The following is a 27,956-nucleotide window of genomic DNA, read 5'->3' on the forward strand; positions in this document are numbered from 1 at the left end:
CTCCCCCATCCACTCTGGAACCCATGACAGACTCAGGTTCCCGTGATGCCCCCCTCCCCCCCCCAGCAGGCTGCCAGGACAGCATCTGGGTGGGCCTCCCGGAGCCAGGTCCAGCCTTCCCTGTTGGATTCTCCGTCTCAACGGAAGAGGCAGAGGTGTGCAGACTAGGTGCATCTGTAAAGGTCACTTTACTCCTAGAAAAATACACGCTGCAAATCTGAGGGCGAGGTGACCTGCGAGTCTCAGACAGTGGGGCAGAGGTATATTAAATATACTGGGGGAAAGGTTGACTTTTAAAAAAATGTTTTTCCTATTTTTTCTCTAAAAAAGGAAAAACAGCTGCTGCCTGGCACATGTGTGTACATGGGAGCCGTGTGGGGGCTGTCATGCAAACAGGAGGGCACGGCAGTATCCCAGCAGACCCTTAGTGTTGCATGTGGGGCAGGGGCCCTGAGTGCCTGCGCATCTGTGGGCGGGAGCATGGTCCTCTCCAGGGCACACCTGTCTGAACACACCGGACATCCCTGGACATGAGCGTGTCAAGACACAGATGGGCTGGGTTCCTGCCCCTGCAGCCGGCAAACGTCTGTGAGCACATCGTCCTGTGGGCAGCACACTTCTGGATGAGCCAGCAGGGGACTCTTCGGATGGGGGGTGCACCTGGGGAGAAAAGGGTCCCAGAGATGGGTCACCTCCAAAGGGCCATTAGAAGTCTGTATCCCAGCATTGCTGTGACAGCACCGGGGGCTCCGTCTTGCTGTTGGCAGGGCTGCTGCATGGCTGCAGGGAGCAGGCGCTCAGGCTGAGGAGCATGCACCCCAGGCCACAGGGCTGCTCGGGCCGGGGGGGCCAGCTGGAGGACCAGGTGCAGACCCGCTGGTCAGATCCCGATGGTCTGTAGAACCCGCCTCTCGCTGTCGTTGAGGTGGCCCGAGAACATCACGTAGCATGGTTGCTGGGCGAACTGGCACAGGAAGTCCGTGAGGTATGCCTGGGGGGGTGTGGGGGGATGGTGCTGTCACTGAGGCCCTGGACACTCAGCTCCAGGGGTGGGGACCATGAGTGGTCCAGGACACACGGCTACTAGACTAGTGACAACACCCTGAGGGGGGCTTCTCCACATTCTTGGGCCTGGTTTAGGTTCCGCCCGGGGACTGAATTCCATCAGAAAACTAATGGTACCCAGGACGTCCCTCACATTCTGCCCTGAGGGCCTTCAAACACAGCCACAAGAGGCCGGACCACAGCCCTGGTACAGACCCGAGGGGAATGTGCCATCCAAAGCCCGTGACACTCAGCAAGATCAGAACTCTGCCCGGAGGCTGCAGGATGGACCAAGAGTGGGTTCAGGCCCACGTTCCTGGCTCCGCAGCTTGAGACTCACTTGTAAGATGGGGTCTCTGGACGCCATACCTGCAGATCAACCTGATATAGAGGGTCCTTCAGGGCATCAGGGTCATCTTCCTCATCGTCCTCGTAGTAGTCCTCCTCTGTCAGACATAGCCAGCGGGGGGAGTGGTCAGGGCAGAGCCCTGGCAGGCCCCAGGAGGTAGGGCATAGCCTGCAGCTGTGGGAGAAGGGTGAGGTAACCGGAACACTCCCATGGGCCCACCAGTCCCTGCTGGGCACCGTCTCATTAGTGGTGGGTGCAGAAGGGGCATCTGCCATGCTGTCCTCTGCACCCGCTCACCGTATTTACTCGTTGCGAGAATGTCTGATAAGAGCTGGCCAGCCAGGCTGCCGTCATCCTCCTCCTCCTCCTCCTCCTCGTCCTCCCACATGTCATTGGAGTCGTCTGGTTGGAGACCAAGGGAAGCTGCAATCACAGGCTGCCCCTGGACCCTAACAGGCACAGTGGCCCCAGTCTCTGACAGTGGCCTGCAGTCCCCAGTGGGTGAACTGGGGATGCAGGCCTCCTGGAAAGCTGAAGGGAGAGGTGTGCTCTGGGGAGATGGGCTGCCAAGCTCGAGGTGCGCCCTAGCCACCGGTCTTGGTGATCCCTACCCAGCCCTGTGATCTCAGAGGTCAGGCGTGCTGCAGGTACGCAATAAATGTCTTTTAAAAACTTAACTCAGTAAGCAAGCAGATGATCTGAAAACTGGTGACTGCTCTGCCAGGCTACAGGGTTCTAGGAGTGGGGGCCACAGTACCTTGGCCCCACCCAGCCGGAGCGGCCTGGCGGGCGGCGTTGGCCTCCATGACACTGGACAGCTCATTGATGATCAGCTTTAGGATCTTGACCAGCAAAGGAATGTCTGTCCAGCGCTCAGGGTCTAGGAGGAAAGAAAAGGCTCCATGTTAGCAGTTGCGGGCTCCTTGGCGATGTCCCACCCCGCAGGGACACTCAGCAGCCCCCCTCAGGCGTCCCCACCCAGACCACATCCAGTTGCTGAAGAATGAATCAGTTATATCCGTCTGCCTGGTGCTATCAGTTCAGGAGTTAGGAGGGAGCACAGAGCGCGCCTGGCCCACACTCCGCAGCTGAGAGTGCACAGGTAGCGAGGACCCTACAGGTCAGGAGGCAGCGTCACATGTGCTGCTGACCAGTCACTGGGGTCACAGGCCAAAGGCAACCTGAGCCAGACATTCTGGACTTGACAACGTAGCCCCAGCACAGAACCAGAAGCAGAGTCCCTGGTGCCCAAGATGCTTGTCAACGAACAGCAACAGGAAGAGCCACCAGCTGACCTCTTGTTCATGCACAGCTTTCTGCTCCTCTCCAGCCCACTGCTGACTGCTCGGGCTAAGAGCAGACACCACAGTGTGCCCCTGCCTCCCCGGGCCTCCCCAGCGCCACCCACTCTTGGCGGTCTTGGAGCGGGTACGAGGGCCGTCGTCCGCGCTGTAGATCTCCTCGCCCTTCACGCGGACGTCCTGCAGCCGCTTGTCGTCTGCGTTGATGCCGTGCTGGAGCAGCTTGCACAGTGCCACTGAGCTGTGGGGGACCGCAGGAGGGGTTACCCAGTGGCAGTCCTAGAGATCACTCCAAGGACATGAAAATTATGTCTTGAGACTCTTTGATGGTGAAGTTCTAGTCACAAGTAGTGAACAGACAGGAGAGGGTTCAGCTGGAAATAGGGTTCAGCATTCGTGGGAGGTCCAGGGAGGAACTGCTGAGCCACGCTCGAGGGGGCCATGCGAGGGTGCTGCGTGATGAGACCAGGGGTGGACAGCCAGGACAGGGAGGGAGAGATCAGAGCCCAGGTCGGAGCACGTGAGGGAAGGGAAATGACCTCTGGCTGGGAAGTGTGCGGTGCAGAGGGCTCCCAGCGGCAGAGAGTGGACACAACAGCTAGAGCCTGGGAACCCGGGGACACTGATGTACTCAGCAGGGTCCAGGGTACAGGTCTGGGAACAGCAGGAGGAGGGGCCCACCTGACTTTGCCCTCGTACTGGCCGTAGAACAGGTGCTGCCGGCTTGTCCACTCAGCCATAACGAACTCCAGGGCAGGCTTGCCAGTTGGCCCAGGCAGGCTGCACAGGAACTCTAGGAGGGGCTCCAGCTGGGTATGTACCAGGTGGGCGAACACCATGATCAGGGACTAGGGGTAAAGAGAGGGGCCGGCCGTCAACGAACAAAGAACGTGACACTGTCCTTGTCAGTGTCTCCTGGACCCACACTATCCATGTGACCCAACGGCCACTGGGGCGTCAGAGCTCAGTAACCCTGCCTGCACGGAAGTGGCCTCTGCCGCGCACCTGCATGACGCTCAGGGTCTCCGCCTGCTGCATCTTGCTGAGGATGGCACGGAGGATCTGGTCCAGGTTTTCCCCCAGCTCGCGCCCGGCTTTGGCGATGAGGGTGGAGACAAGGCGGCCCACAAAGGCTGCGGTGAACTCGGAGGTGCGGGGGTCCAGAAGCTGGCTGACCACTTGCATCACGTACCACAACCCACTGTGGCCCTGCTCGTCCTGCCACTGGGCCACCTGCTCCAGAGCCACCGACACATAGGCTCTCAGGCACTCGCCGCCGTTCTGGGGAGACAGCGAGGTCAGTGTGGGGGACCTCCTCCAGGGCTGAGCCAGCATTCCCTGCTGACAGATGCGCACAGGCCCGCCTCATCCCCCAGCCATCTCAGAAATGCACGTTCTGCCCGCAGGGACCACGGCCAACAAACTGAGCCACAAAGACCCTGCCCTGCCCAGAAAGGACGTCTCAGGCTCAGCGTAACTAGGCTGCAGGCAGAGCTGACTTTAGTCACAGAGGAAACACTGGGAAGGACCTTCTACGGCCCAAGGCTGAGCGCCTTCAGCCTCTTCCACGATGGCGGCTCCCAGACATGGTACCCACGTCCACGTGGCAGCACCCAAGCACAGAGTGCGGCTTCTGCAGCCGGAGCCATCTTGCTCCTTCAGGCACACTCTGATGTGAGACATGCACTCGAAGAGTGAACTGGTCAGATGCCTCAACCCTGAGCATGCCCCTGCAGGAGGCCCATGGCCACGTACCTGCATGGTGGCGTTGTCATCCGTGTGCAAGGTGCACTGCGCCACGGCCGGGAAGGCCTGGCAAACGAGCAGCTGAGAGAGCGGAGGCTTCGTGTTCCGCACCACGGTGCTCAGGATGTCAATGGCCGTCTGAGGAGGGGAGGATCAGAGCTGCTCCAGACAGCTCGCTCACACTCACACACACCCTCTAGCATATACACACACCACACACACACTTGCGTGCGCACGCACACTCATACGCTTACCCCTACGCTCACTCACACCCATGCCTACTCACTGCGCATAACCCGGCAGGGATCTTGTCCGCTGGTGCCTGCATGATGCTGACGAGGGTCGGAATCAGCCGCATCTGCATGGGGCCCTGGCACGCTTCAATCTGGGACAGCTCCTTGAAGATGTCCTGAGCCAGCGAGGCCACGACAGGATCTGAGTGGACAAGGAACACAGACCCCGTCCGATGTCTGCATACGCTTTTGGCCCCATGCTGCCTGCATGTGGCCCTACTCCATGTGAGCAACATGGCGCATGCCTAGGATCCAGCGGGCTACAGGGATCCTCTGCAACAACAAGACAGAGGCGGCACCTCCAAGAGACACAGCAGGCCCCACAGCCCCGACGAGCAGAGAGTTACCCTTCAAACTAAGCTTGGCTCTTCCTCTGAGGTTGGTCTCACTGTCAATTCTTGTGAAACCTGGCCTGAGCATGAGGCCAGGTGCTGAGGGAAAGCAGTGTGGGCAATAGCTGCAGACTCGCCACACAGGGAGGGACCTGCCCTGTGCCACCCACATGAGGAGCCTGTCCCTGTCAGGCAGACACAGAAAGCCCTCGGCACTCAGTGTCCCAGACAGAGCCTGTGCAGACGCAGCTGTGTGGCCTATGACACGTGCCCCCTGTCCCCTCAGCACGAGGCTGCTGCGCACGGAGGGGCAGCTCGGGGCCTCACAACGGTGCTCACAGAATGTGACACAAGGCTGCAGAGATGGAGGCACCCCTCACAGTGTGGGTGGGAACCTCCTGCCTCCCAGCACACATTCTACGTGACAAAGCAGTGACATACCCGTGCAGCACGCTGTCACACTCTATGACCCCCCCTCCTGCACATCCTGAGAGTCAACATGAGAGCTCCCTCTAAAAACAAATACCCTCAGCGCTCTTTTCTTTTTCTTTTTTTTTGTTTTTAGTAAATCTTTTTTTTTTTTTTAATTTTTTATTTTATTTTATTCATTTTAGAGAGGAGAGAGAAAGAAAGAGGGAGAGAAGGGAGAGAGACAGAGAGAGAAGGTGGGGAGGAGCTGGAAGCATCAACTCCCATATGTGCCTTGACCAGGCAAGCCCAGGGTTTCGAACCGGCGACCTCAGCATTTCCAGGTTGATGCTCTATCCACTGCGCCACCACAGGTCAGGCTCAGCGCTCTTTTCTGATGAGAAAGGACAGCACACCCCAGAGATGGAGCACAGAGCATGCTGAGAAGCACCAAAGGGGAGAAGGACAGAAACACCGTCACCTGCCGAGAGATCATGGCCCTTCACATGACATCTTTCCTTCGGGCACATTTTTCTAAATACACATCTTTACATATGTCCTTTTCTCGACAAAACCAAAACTTGGGATGTTTTAGGGTAGAAAACTGTCTACTCATTATAATATAAGTGTTCTCCCACTGCCTTCAACACCCCTGAGGACTGACCCTGATGGCTGTCCAGTGACCCGGTTCAGGAGTAGAAAGTAACCTCCTTGTCATTCTCTCCCTTTGCTGTGACAGAAAACACATGACGACGAGCTCTGCACGACATGTGACGCCCTACGCCTCTCTTCTCTGAATGACAGCCCCAGGCCACCTCTCCTAGGAGCCAACTGGGCTGCTCCACTTTCCCCTGTGCCCGAGCTCTGACTTGGGCCTCGTGCCCGTCAGCTCCTCACCATGACACCATCCCGGTTCTCACTCTAATGGAGGCCACTTTCAGGCCTGCGGGGCCCACAGCCCGGCTGCCCTGGTGACTGACAGCCACTTTCTGTCTATGATGCGGAAGAGCCCGGTCCAGGGAAACTGCTCTCTGACGTCCTGACCACCCCTGTCTGTGGTGCGCACCCTCCTAAGAGGCGTACCGTTGCTGTACTTCAGGAAGATGGCGATGGTGAAGGGGCAGATCTTGCTCTCGACACTTGCTGTGAACTCTGGGTCCACCGTGCACACGATACACAGAGTCTCCATCACTAGGTTCAGGACTTCAGAGCTGAACTGCGCGGCCAGGTGGATCAGGCCATCCAGGATGCTGGGGAGGAAGGGCCGCAGTACGTGCGTGCTCTCTGAGGCTTTCAGCTGGTCACAGTAACTGTGGAGACAGTGGAGCAGGCATCATTCATGGGGCCCTCCATGCCAGGTCTCCTGTCGCAGCACGGTGATGGCCTGCTGTGCGTGCAGCTTTAGGAAGCCAGTTCTCAAGCGTGTGGCCACCTCTGCTCACGACACGTCCCACAAACACCAGCACCGCCGTCTCTTGCTGATTCACTTCCGCTCTGGTCCCCACTGTTTGCTCCAAAATGTCTCTCCTCATTCTCCCACTGTTTCCAAGTAAGTCCCCTTGTGTCACATCCAAATTACTCAGATTCTAGTCAAATGCCATGATTCCAGCAGCCTTACTCACCTACGGACATATCTCATTACTTACCAAATACTTAGTGTTTTTATGTCTCTTCCAACATAACTATTATGTAACAAGAGACTATCTTAAAAAAGGGAAAAAAAGACTATCTTAAAACTTCCAGGTTATAAAAATTTTGTATTTTTTTTGCATCCTAAAATGAGATCAACTTGCATAAACATTCTCAGCACACTCAGAACTGTTGTACTATTTGTAGGGTTTGAAGCCGGCTGGACATAGTTCTGAATGAAGCCTTATTCACGTCTCATTCAATCAAGAAACCTTTACTGGACACTGCTCGCCAGGTCCAGTGGTTACAATAATTACGTCTTTACTTTTGTTCGTCTTCAGAACAGCAATAAAAGTCACTGAAAACATTGTTTCTCTGGGTTAGAAAACCTAGATCAAAAACAAGGGCCTCCCCAGGACTTGATACATGCTTTTTAAAAACCTGTAAGGGTCTTATATCCACATTATGTGCCAGCTGCTGGGGTCAAAGGTCCACAGTGACCAGTGAAACCGTGGGGTTAGACCTAGGTTGATCCAGACTTTCTGTCCTTTGGGCCAGAACCTCCTGATGTCTGACACCAGCTGCTGAGCCTACTCCTATGGTGTTGACATGGCGCCCGCCAGCCCGCAGTCCTCAAGTTGGGGCGGGTTCACGGGATCAAGGCATAAGAGGGAGACACACTGAGGCCTGGCGGCCACAAGCCTGGTACACATCCTTCCCCGTCTCCCATGTCTACTCCGCAGACCTTCACGAAGAACCTCAAGCCACACAAACCACCGACAACCGCTGGTTGGGCCTCTGCTCTGAGCACTTTCTTTGAAAACGGTTTTCATCACCCCAAGGTGGTGTACTCACCCCCAGATGGCTCTCACAGCAGAAATTCGGACTGACGGGGGTTGTGTCTCATGAAGACCACTAACTGTTGCCTGCAGAAACTGCTGGATCAATTCAGGGGACATAGCAACAGTGAACCGACTGGCAGCCCAAAGTGCCCGACCCAAGAGGAAGGGAGACACTAGGGGGAAGAGAGAGCAGTTAGAGTGGGCAGCATACCCGTGACTCGTCCCTGCCCACCGCCATCCTCAGCCTGTCACAGTCGCTGGATGCTATGTAGGAGGGCATTTTGGTGCAAAAAAGCATGACCTTCTCACCACTGAAAAAGCAGACCCTGGATATTCTTAGACTAAAGATGCTCCCCCCAGCTCTCCCTGTCCCTCAGCCGCACGGCTGGCCAGCCCCCTACACGTCCCCCAGCCCCCTCTTAGGCCACTACTGGAACCATAGATCACAGCTGTCATTCTTAAACCATGACCATAAATGCCAGTCTACCAAAAAAGAGCACGTGCTCGCATGGTGTTCATGGCCCAAGATCAGCGGCTCTAGTGTTACCTACGATTTCCCTTCATGGCTTCGACTCGAGCACGCGCTCCCCAGAGACTCCCACCTCATGTTTCTGCGCTGCTGGTCAGCCAGCACCTCCGCCTCTCCCACATCACCCAGCGGGCCTCTGGGGCTGACGGAGCCCCACCTGCCCTGTGCCATAAAAATGCTGTGGCCTGGGCCTTCTCACAAAGCCTGTGTTCTGCCTGACACTCCAGCCACAGGGTGAGAGTCATTCCCCACCAGAGGCACACTGCCCGAGGGCAGAGATATACTATACTTATTCAGGGCACAAGACTCCACTCAGTTATGTGCACAGTCAGCAGTCAAGTGATGGGATCTCTGAACTAAACCTGGCAAACTGCCCGTCTGATGTGACGTGCTAACCATTGAAACCCCAGCGGGGAGACTGTTCTCACCTAAGACCAGGGATCGTATCTTTTCACCCTCATTCCCTTGCGACTCCGGGAAGGAATGCTGTCTCTTGTGTCTTAGACTTCTTGATTTTAATTGCTAATAAAGTATGTTAAGTACTGTCACATGAAATGGACAGAAGACTGTGATCACTGATAAGTGGCAGGTGCAGAATAGACTCTTATCTACAGGCAGAATAATAAATGTTATGTATTAAACCTTTCTCCAGTCTTAACACTAAATAGTCTCACAGGTGCATGAACTCCTGAAGATTCTTTGCTAGGGAGTCATACAAAGGTATGCTGATGGGCTTGAGAAGCTCCCACACTCTGACACAACATGCCCTGATTACACTGTCTAGTATACCAAGGCCCACGGCGCAGGAGACAGGGTGGATGTGACTCCGGTCAGAGCACAGCGAAAGGAACCCCCGTGGGCCTGAGAGCCTGGAACAGCCCCCGTCAGCCAGAGCTGAGTCCTCAGGGTGCTCCATGAAGGAGAGGTAGCAGCCGGCCGGGGTTGGAGCATGCAGTACCCGTGCCTTCACACAGGGCCTGCTGTGTGAAGGAGTGGACGTGGTATGGGCAGGGGAGCTGGAAACGGCAGCCAGAGACCCTGTGAGTCTCTGCAGCTGTTCTGCGGTGCTGCTGTGGAAATCAGTCTCACCCACCAGAGGCTACTTTTCTCGTAAGGCAATAGATAACTGACATGGTCAGGGGAGCAGAACCCTGAATTAGATACTGGCCAAGACAGAGGTGAGAAACACAACAGGAAACAAGCAGGAAGAATGAGCCCGACTCAGATAGCCTGCGGGCATTCCTGCTTCAGACAGGACTTGAGCCGCGTCCTTGAGGTGAGCGACTAGACCTGCGCTCTGCTCCTGGGCCCCACACAGCAAGGACGCAGCAATGTCTGGGAGGCAGCCTCGTGGACGAAGCAACAGTATTCGCTACTGGTGAAGGCAAGCCGAGCCGTCTGGGAGGAGAGAACTCAGCCCCGAGGACACATGAGCGCGCCTGGCTTACCTACCTCAGTGCACAAGAGGAAGGAGTGGACAGGCCTGGTCGTCCAGGGCCTGGCGCTGTGGAGCCATACCTGAGAGGTTGAGGTCAGCCAGGACAACACCAGTTAGGAAACCGTGCATGTTGAAGTGCACGTGGCCGCTCTTCACGCTGTCAGTGACAATGGCCTTCACCGAGCCCAGTGCCAGCATACACGCCTCATGGATCTTCCACCTGCGAATGGGACGTACACTTGTGACACGAGCCATGTTGTAGACAGGTCAGTGTCCAGGGGAAGGAGGCTTGGAAGCTCAGTCAGTCCAGGCCTCCCACCCAGCCCCACAGTGGGCGCACAGGACTCAGTCCTGTCTTCTAATTAAGAACAAAGTGAGGCCTGGCCTCTCAAGGCTTTAAGAAAAGGGGGTAAACAGAAGCATTGGACCCGCCAAGGTCGGGACAGAAAGACCTGCTTCACAGCAGAGCCACAGGCCGCGGAAGCCGGCGCGTCCTGGGCAGGCCTGGTGGCCCCTCTCACCAGTGCTCGGTGCCGCTGCTTCTAGTCTGCTCAGCCTCTTGTAAGTGCCGGGTGGCTGCTGCGGCCAGGGCAGCCGCACTCTCATTCTGGAAATCTGTGGCCACAGCCTGGGGAGAGAGGAGGGGGCTCATCTATTTGTCCAAAGTAAACCTACTTTAGCTGGAAATCGCCAATTTAATGGCATACTGAGTGGTGACTCCTCCACACACAGGCTGAGCCTGGCTGGGTGACCTGGGACTAGCAAGGGGTCAGCGCTGTCTCCAGGGTTGCAGGCCCGGCACCAGGACGCTGGCGGGTACGTCTCCTGATGGCGGAGAACAGGATAGCACAGGACCAGACGTAGGTCTCTGAGAGCCTGACTGTGGAAACTGAGGCCTCTCCACTAGGTGGAGACTCGTGTTACCTTCCTCAGGGGCTTGGAAACACTCAAGGGTGGTGAGCTAAGCTCACAACAATGAGAAAAACTGCAGCCCAGCACGTTGGGGTCATTTCTCAGCAATCTGACCTGCGCAGTCTGACCACCTCTGGTTTGTCTACATTCCTGCTGGAGAGCGGAGACCAAGACGTTCCTGATGTGACCACCCCGCCTCCTCAGAACACGGCACCCCCCACACCACTTTCCACCCAGTGGTCACTGCTGAGCCAGAACCAGGAGCAGGGACTTTGGAATTCCTGAGTCACAAACTTCATTTGAGAGCTACCCGTTAACCCCAGGAAGCCCGAGGAAGCCGCCCAGCACCGTCTCTGGGCTGGGCGCACTGTCTGGCCAGAGGAGCGCCACAAGACTGATCAGGGTGTGGGTGCTAGGCAGCCCCCCCTCACCAGCAACAGGTCCTGAGCCGCAATCCTGACCGTGTAGGAGAAAGTGTCATCATCCTCGTCCTCCACGAACTGCTGCGGGTTCGCTGTCCACACCTTGATCTGAAAGAACGGTGGAGTCAGGGCTCTGGGAGGTGGCCAATCCTGGGCCACATAGTCCCTTTCTCCATTCGTGCACACAGGGAGACATCAACCTTTTGTTTTCATCTTGAACAGAAGTGTAGCTTCAAGCTTTCCTCTTCGATAAAGAAAAGCAAGTCCCTCATCAAGGCAAAGGACAAAGGTTACTGCTCACTAGTGACACTCAGGATGTGGCCAATAACTAGCTCTCTGCAACTATCTATCAGCTGCTATGCTTCTACTGGCCAATTTTCTGAATATATGAAACCTGATAGGGCATCAAACATGAAGGTTGTGCCAGCTCTGTGGTTGGTGTAAGAGAGGCATTATTTGTTTTAAACGTTCTTTTCTGGTCTAATGACCCACTAAACAAACTGGTGATCTGACTTGTGTTTTACTGCTCATAGAGAAGAAACGGGTCAGTGTAGGTACCGGGCTTTTGGTCAGTGGTCCTCCAGAGGTTGAGGTCAAAGCACTCGGAAAGTCCGATGGCCCAGCACCAGGGATATGGCAACGCCACACTGAGACAGCATTCCCAAACGTCATGGGAAGTTAGTCCCTAGCATCTTGTTTTTAGAAGCAAGCCGCTGGTTCCCAGGGCCTCACCCCTGGCGCGCTTACCTGCTCCTCTGTGATCTGCATGTACAGGATGATGTAGTAGATCAGCTCAGGCAGGGCCTTCCTGACGGTGCTCTTGAACTTGCTGTTCTCTAACAGAGCATGCACAAATTCAAAGATGCTGAAGACAAGGTTTTCAAAGCCCAGGACTTCACCTACGGGAAGCACAGAGACAACCTTAGTGACAAGCAAACAAGGATGGCACGTGTACTGGGGTAACGACATCGTCTGTCACAGTGGTGACAATGTGCAGCACTCACTAACTGTTGTTCCCAGGGAACTGCCAAGGAGTCAAAGACATTAAACACACTGGTTTTTCAAGAATCAGAAACACTGAATATATTTTCCAGAGTGTCTGTTTTTGATCTGAGTTACTTAAAAATATTACAACAGCAGGAAGAGTCCTCGCCCAGAGCCCTGAAGTTAAGATGGATGAAAAGCCAGATTGGGCAGGCACAGCCTGGGGGGTACCTAGCCTGACCCTGAGGCGCTGTGACTGTGAGACACAGGCCTGTGCCTTGCTCCTAAGTGTCCACATGCGGAAAGGAAACTCAACCAGAAAACTCGCTTGAGAGAGCGAGCTGGCACGTGGCTGCTCCTCCCACTGCGGCCCCTTCCTCGCCCGGCCCCGCCTTGTCAGGACCAGACCACACGTACCATCGGAGTCCACAGGGTCCTCCACTTCCTCAGTGTAGTTGACTTCTGTCCTCACATAAGTATGATGAAGAGTAAAGAAACAGAAACAGAACCAAAAAAAATAAAAAAGAAACAGAACCACTTTATGTAAGCTCTACAGGACAGCAGAGACTATGGGTGGACGCCAGCCAGCACTAAGAGTAGATACCCCACAAATGCGCGGCCCAGTGCTGCCCTCCCAACCGCGGTGAGTTGCCCGCCTGCCCAGGAAGGATATAAGGCCGCACTCTCAGTCAGCGTGCTCCAGACGATGGGGAGGATCTGCTGCATGGAGGACACCATGTGCTTGGGGAAGTTCTTCACCAGGGCAGTCACTGCCTGCAGCACGAGAGAACGAGACCCACAGCAGAGACGTCAGAGGCCTCAGCCCAATGGCAGACCCCTCCGGATCTGGGCAGGAGACACGCTTACCTTGAGGACTTCCATCTTAAACCCGCTGTCGGACGTGGGCCCATCCGGCGTCTGCAGGGCCTGCACGAAGGCGGCGGTGAACCGCTGCACCACGGGGAAGATCAGGACCTTGGCTGCACCCTGATACCGGGAAGTGAGGTCAGCACCACATGCGCCTTGGCCAGGGCACAGTGCAAGGCAAACACCGGGACCCCGGCCTCTGCAGATCTCACAGGCTCATGGCAGTCACAGCGTGGCTACCCAGTCCCTGGCAGTCTCTCACTGTGGCCTCCTCAGAGCCACCACACAAACCACCTCCTCCAAATTGCTTCTGAATCACAGGGTCCGTGTTCCAAGCTATCTGTTACATGGGGCCATCAAATGTGAGCACAGGTGTGGGGTGGCCAGTGTGCAGAGCAGGAGGACTGGTGCTGGAAGACGTAAGGCTCAAGCAAAAGGAAACTGAGCCACAGACACCTGAGCTGACCCCAGTGGCCAGCGTGCCACCCGCTGGTGCGCCTGCAGAGCAGGGCTCCCATACCTTCTCTAGCTCCTCCATGTTGCAGATCATGTGGGCACAGGTGGTGAAAATCTCCACAGCGCGGGAACGGGTGCGGATGCCGTATACCTGGGACAGAGGCACAGCACAGCATGAGACAGGCATGTCTGTGCTCCTATGACTGGAAGGACTGACTTCTCAGCTCTGACGTGGACAGGGTTCACTAGAGACAGACGTCACGCCGTGTCCAGGGGACAGGTCTGTGACTTAGGACGGAAGGCAGCAGCGTGAGGACATGGGACGAGCTATGTGCGTGCATGGCCTCTGGGGGGGCTGACCTGAGGAAACATGGGGCGGGCGAAGCCCAGCGGTCAGTGTGCTCTTCAGATAGCAGCCCCTGGGCCAGGCCAGAGGGCAGTTATAGCATGGGCCATGAATGACTTCCACCGCACATTCACATGTTGGCCACTAAACATCATTACGAGCAGTGCAGCCACAGCCTGCTTGTGAATCTTACTGGGTGAACAAGCTCCAGTGCGTGGCCTTGGAGAGGCCAAGGGTGTGGAAAGGCACCGGTAACCGAGGGCTACAGGGTGCAGGAGGGGGACGCTAAGGGTGTGGAAAGGCACATGGAACCGCGGGCTACAGGGTGCAGGAGGGGGATGCTTGTGACAAAGGATGGCTCTCAGTCTCTATCCAGCGAGAGGCCAGGGGTTAATGCAGATGACGGTATGCATTAGCATACCCTCTGGGTCAGTTCATCTTCAGGTTGGGGACCAGCAGCAGGCCGTGGCCTCTACTGCAGAGAGGAGGCTGCCCAGAGCTGCACGGCCGCAGCATACCTCGGCCATGGTGAAGATCTTGTACATCTCTGGGAGGATGACGGGGGCGACCAGCGGCATCTGCGTGTCTGTGACTTCTCGTGTGAACTCTGCAAGGAAAGTAGTACTCAGAACTCGCTGCAAAGACACTAAGTGTGCAAGTTTTAAGCTGCTGCCAGGCGGCAGCCTCCCAACGATGACACGCAGGTGAACACTGGCCTGGTGGCTGTGTCCTGGGAAGGACAAGTAGCAAGAGCTACTAGTTACCTGGTACAAAAGGAAGGAGAATGCTACAGAGATGAAGGAAAGCTGGTGAGGTGAAGAACAACATTTACATAAGCCCTGAATGTGTGATGGGTGGGGTGGGGTGTCACGTCTTGGGAGGTCAACTCGGAGAGTTCTGTCTTCACGGAGCTGTGGCCGGGCACTTGGAGGTGGTCTCACCTCCGGTTGTGTGTGTAGTGCCCTTTCTCGGGAAGCCGTCTGATGCACACAATGAACGTGCTGGCTCTCTTCACCCTCCACGCCACCCTCACCAGTGAGCCGGAAGAGAGAGCCTGCTGCTCCCTGGAACATAGATTTCTACCAACTCACATGCCAACACGCAGCCTACATGGGATGATGCCCGAGGAAGGCAAAGGGAACAGGGGCCACACCTTTCCCTTTACTTCCAAACCACCCACGAGGCACTGATAGCTCAGAGGGCGCGGGGTGGCGGGTCCTAAGCCCCACACTCTCGTCTGCTCACGCTGTCCCTGCCCTCCTGGCTCCATGTCATCTCCACAGAAAGGGCGAGTTGGCCAGTACCTCTCAAAGGAGACGAGCTGGGAACACAGGTGGGCTCAAGGTCACCACACCCACTCCTGGGCCATGTCGGCCACAGAGCCAAATGAGGATTGAACACTTAGGCTGAGTCTGCGTGACCAGCGTGGCTGCTCTAAAGGACAAACCCTGAGCTTTTACAGTTAACAACTGTTTGATTTTATTTAGGAACTGAAGCCAGTCTACAGGAGCGTGGTGGCACGGTGATGAATTGAGTTTTATGAAAAATGTGGCAAAATTTAATTCCACCAAGGGGCTAACCCACATTTTTTATTCTCCTATGCTCATTTCTGGTTGTCTACATTCTTTACACTTTAAAAGCTTCAATCCAAAGTAAGTTTTCTGAGGTCACTCAGCAAGTCAGCAAATACGGGACACCAGAGGGCTCAGTTTCCCACTGTCTGAGACACCGCTGTGTTTTGTGTTCTGCACCAGCCCCGTCAGTCAGTTCAATGGGGACCCTCCTGATGGGAGAGGGGACAGCACCTCAAAACCCTGGAGTTGGCCCATCCTGCTGTGACTGAGGCTCTGGGGCCGTGAATCTGTGAGTGAAGGGCCTGGAAGGCCAGGTGCATGGAGGTCCCTGCACAGAGTCCCACAGAAGCAGGAGGGAGAGCCGGAGCAGGGCTATTGGCCATCCTGTCTGCACCTGAGCCACTGCAGAAGACAATGGGGAGTTCAGAAAGGCAGCTGGGGCCTGGGAGGAGGGGGCCTGACCCAGGAGAGAAAGGATCTGCTTCTGGGCACAGAGCTGCTATAACAGACCATTGGCATCTTGTGGACCAGTGCAATTGGTCCCAGATGCCAAGTTCAGTAAACTGAGATTCACAAAAGGAGAGACATTCATAAGTAGGTGAGAACACACTTCAGGTAAGACAGCATATCACGGAGAGACAAAATATAGGTGGGACTTCTACAAACCTATAGTAACAGAGGGGACATAGGACTTCTAAAAGGTCAATACAAGATGGCTAATGACCAGGTAAGGAGTTCTTGAAGGCAAAACTGAGTAGTGACTTCACCTAAGATGGTAGGAAGCAGGGAGGAACTTGCAACAGACTGGAAAACTAGGTCCTACCTGGGGACATATGACAACAGGTCTGGGAGGGGTCGATAGATCAATCAATCAAGCTTAGGAGAGACAACCCCAAATCTTCTGGGAACACAAGTTCAAGTATTTTTATTCTACTTGACTATCTTAACCTTGTCTTGGTTGAACTATCTAGAAAAGTAATACATAATAATAATGATAATCATAACATCTAAAATTTAGGAGCACTTATGACACTGGTTATTATATTAAACACTTTATGGAGATTAGCTCATGTAAACGACCCAACGCTCCTTTGAGACCAATATTACCATTATCTTAATTCTACACAGAGGACAATTGGGCTTGAGGTAAAGCCAGAACATGACCTGCCGTTGCATGTGGGGTCTGAGTAGCAGACACAACCCTAGCTGAATTCCCTATAAGAGCGAACGGGCAGCGCACAGATATGGGCCAAGAACTGGGAGGGGGCAGCATCAGGGAAAGCCACACATGTGCTGTCAGACACGCATCTGGTAAGTTCTGTGGCATGCGGGACCCAAGTCCCCCGGGCAGGGAGACAGCATCCGATACCTGTCAGCACACGCATGGCTCCGTGGACAGCATTGAGGTCTCCGCTCACCAACATCTCCATGAGCAGGTTGAAGAGCTGGGGCCAGGCCTCCGGCCAGTCCCAGTGGGCGATGGCTGACACTGCGTAGGCCACGCTGGAGCGCACCTTGCTTATTGACTCTCTCAACCCACTGGGCAGCAGCTCCCGGATAACGACTTTAGCCTGCAAAGGAGCAGAGCCCACCTGCAGTCAGACCAGGTGCCAGGGGTCAGCCGAGTCCCACCAGCGTACGTGCCAGCACAATAATGTGCACAAGACCCTGCGCATCTACTGAACACTCCACTGTGTGAGCCTGACACAGTTCCATCAAGTCTCTGTGGTGCCCACCTGTACAGCTATTGCAGGCCCATGCTGAGTGTCCAGCACCAGGTGCAGCAGCAGCCGCTGGACTGAGCGGCAGGGACACAGAGTCCTGTGACCGCAGAGCTTGGGGACAGTCCTGCCCCACACTGCTCACCCACACCTCCTGGGCCTGGGTGGAGCTTGGCACTCGACTAAACAAACACTACTCCATCTAATCCTCATACAACTCTCTGCAACTTGGAATTTTAATTCTAATTTTAGATACTTAGGTTGCAGCTTAGAAGAAAAATACTTTTCCAACACTGCGGACAGGGACCTACATCTGGCAGGTACGTGTTAAACATGCCCACAGCGCCAGCACCCACTTGCCTCCTCCCTGCCCTGTCCCCTGGCCGCTCCATGCTACCCAGCAGACCGGTCAGGGGCTGTTCTTACCCTTTCCGTGGTTTCTGGGGGCCGGAACTTCTCTGAGTGGGCACACCAGTGTGTCTCCACATACTGCTTTAGGATGACTGATGCCAGCTGCAGAGAGAGCAAGTCCCAAGGTCCACACCAGACGACACAAGGCCTTCCTCACCTGCCCAACCTGCTCCCCCCAAGCAGAGCTAAAGCCGGCACCAAAACCCAGGTCATTTACAGATTGGCCTTGCTCTTCCTCTTTCCCACAAGAGTCTCACTGCCAAGGACAGGAAATTGGGTTGGACCTACCTGACGAATGGCCAGGGCCCCCTGAGGGTCCACAGTCAGCTCAGCCAGGTGAACACCAAATTCTGGAAGAGAAAATCTTATTGTGAGTCTAGGAGCACGCAGGAGAGCCACAGCAGTGCACTGAACATTCACCCCAATGCCAGCAGCTAAGAGCACTGATAATACTAAGATGGAGTACCCCAAGTAGGAGAAGCAGGTGGCCCACAGGCATGGCTGTGTACAAAGGAAAGTTAAAGCATCAGCTCACCTTCTCCTCATGGCAAAGCCTCTTCTAGCCACCTTCCTCTTAAACCAATGAATGAGGTCTCTAACTGAAAACCGGTACTGCCTAACCCCAAAGAAAAATCAAATGGTGACCCTGCAGGAGTTGCTCAGATACACACCACCAGATAAGAGATGATTATGTCTAAGAAAATCTGGCCTCAACATGCTTAGTCCTAAAGATACAACTGTTGTAAGTGAATAGTTTTCAATAAGCAATGTAAAGGGTAATCTCGATAGGCATTTGGAAGACTAAATAACTCTTACTCCCAAATTAAAATGTAGATCCTTAAAATGCAACCTCTATCAAAATCCCAATTATTATTATTATATTTGCAGAAACAGAAAAACCTATCCTAACATTCATCTGTAATCTCAATAGCCAAAAGAGGACCAAAACTGGAGCACCCACGTTCCCCGACTAGAAAACTTCCTACAAATCTACAGTAATCAAAACAGGGCAGTTCTGGCATAAAGACAGAGAGCCCAGAAGCAAAACAAACCTTTGCTCACTGGGTCGGACGAATCCTGATAAGGGTGTCAAGTCTTTTCAACAAACAGTGCTGGGAAAACTGAATGGACGTTGAGGGCATTATGCTCAGTAAAATAAGTCAGATAGAGAAAGACAAATTCTGTATGATCTCACTTATATGTGGAATCTAAAAACAAAAAAACACCAGAGCTTATAGATATAGTTTGTTGCTAGATGTGGCAGGTGGGCAAAATAGGTGAAGGGATCAAAGACACAAACTCCAATAATGATATAAATAAATCCTGGGGATGTCATGTACAGCATGTGGACTACAGCTACTTACACAAAGATTATGTTATTTGCTTGTAATTAGGTTCATTTGTTACTTACTTGTATCCCATTTTGGGCCCCTCCATTGTCTGACTTTAATTATTATTGGGGGAAGGTACGTAACATGTTACCATGATTCTCAGCTGCACAAACAGGCATGTTCCAAGTAGTGTCTGACCCTTTTCAGCCCTATTAAGGATTTCCAACCCCTCCCCACCACTCCATGTAAGTAACCAGTTTCCAGTTTACCTTTCCTGTATTTCTTTTGTATAAATGATCAGATCATGTGTATTTTCTTATATCCTCTTATTGATATGAAGAGTAGTAGTATATGGATATTCTTTAGCACTTTGCTTTTTTGTCAGTTATATCCTGGAACTCATTCTAAATCAGTTCACAGAGATTCCTCATTTTTTTTTACAGCTACATAATATTACATTGTATACCATTATTCAATCACTCTCCTGTGTATGGGCAGTTAAGACTGTTTCCAGTCCTTTGCTTTTATTAACAATGTTGCAGTAAATATTGGTATATTGCTATATCATTGAAGGCATATCTTTAGCTAAATTTCCACAGATGGGATTGCTGGGTGATAGGTGGTTATAGGCGAGTGAACTGCCCATTAGCAATGTTCTGAATGTTTCCCCACAGCCTCACCAACAGCATGTGTTCTCACATGTCAGACATTTGCTGTCTTACAGGTGAGAAATGCTATCTCAATGTTGTTTTAACTGGTATTTCTCTAATAAACTGTTAGGGGAAGGGGTGAACTGACTCTCATTTTTCTTTGTTCATCAATTTTTAAGAGTTCTTTACATATTAAGGATACTATCCTTTTGTTTGTATAAACTGTGAAAAACTCCCAGTTTATCAGCTGTTTTTTGACTTTATATATTGCAATGAAAATTTAAAATTTTTTAATTGATTTTATTGGGGTGATAATGGTTAATATAATTATATAAGTTTCAGGTGCCCAATTCTACAACACATCTCTGTACATCACATTGTGTACTCGCCCACCACCAAGTCAAGTCTTTGTCCATCACCATAAAAATATTCTTTTTAATGTAGTCAAGTTTATCACTTTTTCTTTTTTTAAAAATTGTGTCTGAATTTTGAGTTGTAGTAAGCAAGCCTTTCCTCACACCCAAGTTAAGGAAAAAATTCACCCATATTTTCTTAAATGGTTTCGTTTCTTAAAAAAAAAACACATTTAGATTCTTCATCCATTTGGTATGGTATAAGATATTGATCTAATTCTAAATGGCTGCCCAGCTGTCCCAGCACCTTTTTATTTTTAAATTAAAACAGAATTTTTTTAAATTTATTTATTTTTTACAGAGACAGAGAGTGAGTCAGAGAGAGTGATAGACAGGGACAGACAGACAGGAACGGAGAGAGATGAGAAGCATCAATCATTAGTTTTTCATTGCGCATTGCAACACCTTAGTTGTTCATTGATTGCTTTCTCATATGTGCCTTGACCGCGGGCCTTCAGCAGACCAAGTAACCCCTTGCTGGGGCCAGCGACCTTGGGTTCAAGCTGGTGGGCTTTTGCTCAAACCAGATGAGCTCAAGCTGGCGACCTCGGGGTCTTGAACCCAGGTCCTCTGCATCCCAGTCTGATGCTCTATCCACTGCGCCACCGCCTGGTCAGGCTAAATTAAAAAAAAGTTTTTTTTAAGTGAGAGGAAGGTAGATAGTGAGAAAGACTCCTGCATGCTCCCCGACCGGGATCCACCCAGCAAGCCCACTAGGGGGTGATGCTCAAATATATATATGGAGCCACTGGCTGCGGGAGGGGAAGAGGGAACAAGAGAGAGAAGGAGGGGAAGAGAAGCAGGCAGTGCTTTTCCTGTGTGCCCTGACTGGGAATTGAACCCGGGACCTCCATATGCCAGGCCGATGCTCTATCCACTGAGTGCCTGGGCCAACCAGTCAGGGCCCCAGCACCTTTTTAAAAAGTCCAACTTGGCCCTGGCCGGTTGGCTCAGCGGTAGAGCGTCGGCCTGGCGTGCGGGGGACCCGGGTTCGATTCCCGGCCAGGGCACATAGGAGAGGTGCCCATTTGCTTCTCCACCCCCCCTCCTTCCTCTCTGTCTCTCTCTTCCCCTCCCGCAGCCAAGGCTCCATTGGAGCAAAGATGGCCCGGGCACTGGGGATGGCTCCTTGGCCTCTGCCCCAGGCGCTAGAGCGGCTCTGGTCGCGGCAGAGCGACGCCCCGGAGGGGCAGAGCGACGCCCCGGAGGGGCAGAGCATCGCCTCCTGGTGGGCAGAGCTTCGCCCCTGGTGGGCGTGCCGGGTGGATCCCGGTCGGGCGCATGCGGGAGTCTGTCTGACTGTCTCTCCCCGTTTCCAGCTTCAGAAAAATAGAAAAATACAAAAAAAAAAAAAAAAAAAGTCCAACTTTACCCCAATGATTTGAGATGCCACCTTTGGCTATACTACTAGTTTCCATAGGTACGTGTGTCTATTTCTGGGCTTGCTACTCCACTGCACATTTCTGTGTGTCTATTTGTGTGCCAGCCTCATGTTGTTCTAATTACAGAGGTTTTACATGTCTGGAAGCCTGGCAGAACTAGTTCCTCCTGTGCTTTCCCTTTTTTAGTGTCTGGAGCTATCCTTCCATGCCTGCTTTTCCGGAAACTTCAGCATCCACCTGTCTAACTCATCTATGATGCCGAGTGTCCTATCCAAGGATAGCACATCTTTCCACAAGTGAAAGTGTTGTAAAAGTGTTTAACACTGAGGGTCAGAGAAGGGAGAAGGAACCAGGCAGTCCCCATCAGTCCCCACGGGTAACCACTGGAAGAATCACTAGAGAAGGGGTCCCTAAACTATGGCCTGCGGGCCACATGCGGCCCCCTGAGGCCATTTGTCTGGCCCCCGCTGCACTTCCAGAAGGGGCACCTCTTTCACTGGTGGTCAGTGAGAGGAGCACTATATGTGGCGGTGGCGCTCATGTACGGTACTACTTCCGGTGATGCGGGACACACGCGTCACAGCTCCGGAAGCGCGTCGTATCACTTGTTACGGCTAGCAGTGACAAATATGGAACCGGACATTGACCATCTCATTAGCCAAAAGCAGGCCCATAGTTCCCATTGAAATACTGGTCAGTTTGTTGATTTAAATTTACTTGTCCTTTATTTTAAATATTGTATTTGTTCCCGTTTTGTTTTTTTACTTTAAAATAAGATATGTGCAGTGTGCATAGGAATTTGTTCATAGTTTTTTTTTATAGTCTGGCCCTCCAATGGTCTGAGGAACAGTGAACTGGCCCCCTGTGTAAAAAGTTTGGGGACCCCTGCACTAGAGCATGAAGACCAGGCAACTGTACATGCAGGGCCTGCCAGGCTGGGAGTGGGGCCTCTTCTCAACAATCCGAGAACTCCACACCTGCCTTTTTAGAGAAGAGCTTAGTGTGAAGACCTTTCCCCCTGTCAGTGACAGGAGAAGGCAGTACTCATGATGACCACAATAGCGGCAGCTCTTTAACCCTATCTAGTAAGTCTCAGAGACCACACCCCAGTTTCCACTGCTCACCTCCCTCCACACATCACTGAGACTGAGAGGACGGAAAAAGATCATCAGAAGACTAAGACCCACGAGGTCTGAACCCTAAGTCAGCCAGCAGATTGGCGCCTACAACAAGCACTGACAGACGGGGTTTCTCTGGAAGTTTACTTTCTCTACACAAGAAGCTTGACAGTCCAGGAAGCATGGAGCTCTGCTCAAAAGCCTCCGTGGGAAAGAAAATCTTCAAAGACTACTACCACCATTGACCAAAGACAAAGTTGAAAAATGGGATGGATGAACAGAACACATTTTCTTGTCTACAGGCTCCTAATTTCAAAGACAGTAACTACATGATCAACTTTGGTTTGGAAACCTCCCAAATTCAAGGACAAAGGACTAATTTGCATTAGGTTATAGCGGGATGTAAGAGGGAAAGTATTGATGATAACTTTAACCTAATTATTCTGTCTTCACATATACCCATTAGAAATATAGAGATACAAGTCACCAGAGAAGAATTTCATATCATGACACTTTAGTTTACTTCAAAGCTATATGAAGAATATATGACAAGGAGTGACAGTGGAGGTGTGGTACTGATGTTGAACTCTATGCTATGAAATGAATGCACAGAAGTCAGAAAAAAAAAAAAAACCCTTCAAATTCTCTGACTTGTTGTAAATCTGATCTACACAGATATGCTCCTAGTCATTGCTGGTTTCTGTTAAAGAGTAAAAACTCTATTTACATATAGTCACTTAACAGAGACCACCAAATATTTTTGGAAGAAAAAACAACTAAGTATATCTGTAAAGAAAAAAGTATTTTATTTATTTAGTGAATGTTGGGGGATTTTCAGTTTTGCTAACTGGTGTCTTTTTTATTTTATTTTATTTTACAGAGATAGAGAGAGAGAGAGAGAGTCAGAGAGAGGGACAGAGAGGGACAGACAGGAACAGAAAGAGATGAGAAGCATCAATCATCAGCTTTTCGCTGAGACACCTTAGTTGTTCATTGATTGCTTTCTCATATGTGCCTTGACCGTGGGCCTTCAGCAGACCGAGTAACCCCTTGCTCAAGCCAGAGACCTTGGGTCCAAGCTGATGAGCTTTGCTCAAACCAGATGAGCCCGTGCTCAAGCTGGCGACCTCGGGGTCTCGAACCTGGGTCCTTTGCATCCCAGTCCGATGCTCTATCCACTGTGCAACCGCCAGGTCAGGCTGATTGGTGTCTTTAAATATAACTTTTTTAGAAAGCATTAAAAGGCTGAAAAACTTACTTAGGGATGATGAAGGTAGAAAAATCTTAGTGACATAGGCTATATCAGTTTTATTTTTTGTCTTGCTTGGAAAGGGCCAATTCAGATTAAACTAAAATTCAATCTCTGAGTTAGCAATAGGGGAACATTCCCAAGTGGGTGGTATGACGTAGCTTTCTCAAGCCATTTTGTTAAGAAATTGAATTCCTCTAGTTTCCCTTCCTGAGGTGAAATAGGACAGACCCATTCTGTTAACCTGGGTTTTCACCTTGTCTAGGTTCTTGTTTATACCTTTAATCCAATTCAAAGTGGTATTCTGATCACCTTCCTAAGCAAGACTTTGCCCTCCTGCTTCCCTTCTGCCCCCTCTCTCGTCATCTTTGCTCCCCCTTCTCTCTCTCTTGCCCCACCAGGCAAAAACATTACTTATTTAAAACTGGCTTAGAAGGATGGTCCAAGGAGAGAGCCTGGAGAGAAAAGGAAGAGACACCCATGTGGGTGGTCCTGGGGTCAGCTAGAGACCACCTGGACGTGGCAGGGCTTCCATAGGCAGGGAAGCTACTGTGGGGGCAGGGGGCTGTGTGTGGGGCTCTCTGGGGAGGAGGGGAGTTCCAAGCACAGCTCAGCAGGAGCTTTGTTTTCTCATGGGGTTGAAGACACCACAAAACCACAGCTGAAAGGAAAAAGAAAACTCCACCACTGGCCTTTTTCCGAGCGTGGCCGCCTTCTGCCCAGCTCAGTGCCCAGGAGTGCCCAGTGCCTCAGTGCCACATGCCCAGGAGTGCGTCTGGATCCTTGAGGGGCTGCCTTCGCAGGTAACAGCGCTTAGCTATACTGCAAGAGAGCCAGAAAAGCGCCCATGAGAACCAGGAGGCAGACGGCCAGCACAGGACCTCTCTTTCGAGGCCTCTAAGGGGGATCAGCACGGACTGGGCAGCATCTGAACTCCAGGAGAAGGCAGGGAGCGGCAACTTCCTCCCCGGTGCAATTAACAGGGGTGGGAGGGACATTATCTGCTGGGGACTAAGTCAAGGCCAAATGACAACAACAACAACACATCTTCATTTCTAATAGACAAAAGACAAATGACAGGGAATCTAGTTATATAGGAAAGTCTGTGCTATGCTGGCCTGGAGAATGGGACTGTGAGCAAAACCAACTCGCTTTACCACTTGGATGATGCTACTCTTAGAAGAGATGTAGAAAAAAAAAAAAGAAAAAGACTTTATTCTAAGATACAAAACAGTAAAGCATAAATACACCAAAAACAAAGAGCTGACAGTCTCAAAAGTCAGGACCCTGAAAGCCAGACACACCAGAGCTGATGGAGCCGAGCATAGAACCTCAGATGCAAGAGGTCACCCGCAGTTCACACTTTCCCAGGCTCTTCAATTATGTTTACAAAATGCTTGATATCACTTGCCTATTAAGTAAAATAAAATTAGAAAAATGCTCTTTCAGATCAAAAAGCCTTATATTTTTGCTCTGTTGGGGCAGAACAACATTCCAGCAAAGTCTGCTGACCAAACTCAAGATCTCAATACCCCAAGAAAGATGAAAGGTACCACTACTTGCTGGAAAACTGTATAACTTCCTAACTTCCAAGTAGTAGCGTGCTTCTCAGCTCAGGATGGAGTGCTGTCTGAAGGAGGCTAGGGGCACCATCTCCTCTAGTTAATTAACCATATTAGCTAGGCTTTAACTACTCAGAAATGTTTGCTGGTTTCCCTCAGACACCAAGTAACAAGAGAAAACGGCAGGGACTCAGGAAAGCCATTTGAGGAAGCCAGGCTGAGGAAACAACTATCTTGATCCTTCTGAAATTGACCCAGCATGAGGCAGGTGACTCTCTCAAGCACACTCCTTCCTCGGCTTAGGAGAATGGGCTCCCATCTGGAAAATGATAACTAATTGGAAGAAAGTTATTTCTGGGAAAATTCCAGCTGGCAGACTAAATGACCAGGATGTACACTGGGATCCTGCAACCTCAATTTTCTAAGATAACTGCTTCTTAAAATTTCCTCTCAGCCCTGACTGGATAGCTCAGTTGGTTAGAGTATTGTCCTGAAACACGAAGGTTGCAGGTTTGATCCCGGGTTGCGGCACATACAGAGACAAGTCAATGTTTCTGTCTTCCTCCCTTCTCTCTCTGAAATCAATCAATAAAATTTCCTCTGCCCCAGATTCTGGTCAGAGTTTGTCAACATTTCTTGTCTGTATATTTGACAAGGCGTTGACAGCTGACCTGTGCCCTTTCCCCCAGAATTACATTAGAGATTCTTTCACTTATTTTCAAGACTAGGCATCATCACCTGGCACCCAAGGAAGGTGGCACACCTGTTTGCCAAAGGGAACAGACTGATTAGGGACCAGCTGGGACCAGTCTCCTGTGTGCGGCAATAACAAACACCTCCCAAAGACAGTGTGGTTGGTTACTGGAAGGCACAGAGGGACTAGAAACAATGAGATTTGGTTGTTACCCGACCGACCTTGAGCCCAGGGAACCAAAAGATGACTGGGACACAAATAATAAACACCAACGCCCAGATTTCTCATAAACTTCGAGTTTTCAGGAAGTATGTTTCCTAGCACCAGAAAGCAGTGTTGTTGTTGGGTTTTTTTCCTACTAAAATAAAACTAACATGTGAAGCAATTCTGAAGGAGCAAAAATTACATGTTCATTCATCGGCCTGCTGGGCATTCTGAAAGCAGGAGGCGTGTCCTGTGGTGTCTGGCCATAGAGCCAGGGTGCTGGCTGGGAAGCCAGGTGCTGCCTCTGTTCCTCAAGGCAGAAAAGACACTACTGTCCATGTCAAGCCAACAGCTGAGATGCAAACACAACATGAAACTGGGGGCACTCCAGACCCAAAGGCAAAACAAGCTGTTAAAGTCATAGGGGAAGAAAGAAAGCCAGGTGCCGCATCCTCTCCCTAAAAACAGGTTACTAAGAGGTGTATTTGTATAGTTGCAAGTTAACATAAGGAATCTATTTAAAAACCTCAATGCCTCCAAAGGTTTTAAAGCAGCTCATTTCAACTAGACACTCTCAGGCCACATGCTCTCTGCCAGACCACTGGGATGAGGTCGCCTCTCTGGCACCCGCAGCTGTCCCCACCCCGCGCGCCTCCGGCGCACCACCAGTCAGCGCGGGTCTGCGTGCGTGTTTCTATCAAATGCCACCAGCGGCCTGGACCGAACGCGAGACCCCGAAGAATGGAGAAAGCGAGGGCCGGCACTTTATAACGGACGTCGCCGAGGTGGGACAGTCTCACAACGATCCCGGGCCCTCTTTCAGGAAAGGTGCCGCACCTGCATCTGGACGGCAGGAACGCGGGGCATCGTCAGGGCACAGTCACTCGACCATGATGCGCTGCTTGGCCGGGTCACCGGGAGCGCAGGCTCTCCTGGGGGCGCGGCAGCACCGGCGCCTCCCATCCACCGCGCGGGCCCCACGTCTGCCGGACAATGACAGTTGTCCCTGGGCCTCTAGAACAGCGCTAAACCTTCCCCGCCTTTTACATTCCCCGCGGCCCGAACCCAAGGAGGGCGCGTTCCGGCGCCGCGCACGTCCGGTCCGGGGGTCTCGGGGAGGACCGAGCCGGCTGCGCGGCGCCCGCGACCACTTCCCATCCCGCGGGGACAAAGCTGGAGACAAAGGCCGGCGTGGCGGGGGCGCCGCGGGGCCGGGTGAGTGCAGCGCGGGAGGCCAAGGCCGGAGTCCGGGCCGCAGCCTGGCGGAGCCATGCGCGCCCGGCCGCCCCGCGCTGCCCTCCGGCGGCCCGTAACGTGCCCCCGCCGTCGGAGCTGCACCCGCCCGGCTCCGCAGCGCCCCGCGCCGGCTCCGCGCTGCACCCGCCCGGCTCCCCAGCGCCCAAGACGTCCTACAGTGCCCCGCCAGCCTCGCAGCGCCCACGCCGCCCCGCAGCGCCCCCCGCCGTCCGAGTCGCACCCGCCTGGACCCCAGCGCCCACGCCAGCCCCGCAGCGCCCCGCCTGCTCCGCACACTCACCCTCCGTCACCTCCAGCACCTTGATCTGCTCCTCGGCGGCCGCGCGCACGTCCTGCACCGGCGACAGGATCCCCGTGAGCGTGTCCACCAGCACCTCCTTCAGGCCCTGCGCTACCTGCCCCGGCAGTCCCGAGGCCGCGCCCGCCGCCGCCATCTTTCCCACTCAGCCCGCCAGCCCCGCGGCCGGCCCGCCACGGACGACGGCTCCCGCG

The 27,956-nt window shown here is 52.7% G+C and overlaps 1 protein-coding gene across 2 annotated transcripts; it reads right to left on the reverse strand.

The window, feature by feature from the left end:
- Positions 1-169: 169 nt before the first annotated feature.
- Positions 170-27,954, reverse strand: IPO9 (importin 9). 2 transcript variants are annotated; one of them, XM_066379616.1, is made up of 24 exons: positions 27,745-27,954; positions 17,893-17,954; positions 17,620-17,706; positions 16,842-17,043; positions 14,417-14,505; positions 13,617-13,703; positions 13,097-13,216; positions 12,903-13,003; positions 12,647-12,705; positions 11,993-12,144; positions 11,285-11,353; positions 10,433-10,539; positions 9,992-10,131; positions 7,958-8,117; positions 6,557-6,783; positions 4,727-4,875; positions 4,450-4,578; positions 3,700-3,975; positions 3,376-3,542; positions 2,802-2,935; positions 2,151-2,273; positions 1,691-1,795; positions 1,414-1,490; positions 170-991 (listed from the first exon to the last, which is right to left on the reverse strand). In XM_066379616.1, exons 1-24 carry the CDS (start codon positions 27,896-27,898, stop codon positions 881-883), a joined length of 3,087 nt encoding a protein of 1,028 aa, XP_066235713.1. In that variant the 5' UTR covers positions 27,899-27,954; the 3' UTR covers positions 170-880. The 2 variants fall into 2 exon arrangements, with proteins under 2 accessions (XP_066235713.1, XP_066235703.1); XM_066379606.1 differs by having other exon boundaries at positions 11,255-11,353.
- Between the last annotated feature and the right edge of the window lie 2 nt (positions 27,955-27,956).

Source organism: Saccopteryx leptura, chromosome 1 (genome assembly GCF_036850995.1).
Source record: "Saccopteryx leptura isolate mSacLep1 chromosome 1, mSacLep1_pri_phased_curated, whole genome shotgun sequence".
Lineage (NCBI taxonomy): Eukaryota > Metazoa > Chordata > Mammalia > Chiroptera > Emballonuridae > Saccopteryx > Saccopteryx leptura.

What these genes read in the sequence shown, in the direction of transcription:
- IPO9 (XM_066379606.1), bottom strand. Translation starts at nt 27,898, where the DNA reads ATGGCGGCGGCGGGCGCGGCCTCGGGACTGCCGGGGCAGGTAGCGCAG. An exon ending in GGTGCTGGAGGTGACGGAGG is followed by an intron (nt 17,955 to 27,744) that starts GTGAGTGTGCGG and finishes TTTCTCTTCCAG; the next exon opens with AATTTGGTGTTCACCTGGCT. An exon ending in ATGACAACGCCACCATGCAG is followed by an intron (nt 3,976 to 4,449) that starts GTACGTGGCCAT and finishes CTGTCTCCCCAG; the next exon opens with AACGGCGGCGAGTGCCTGAG.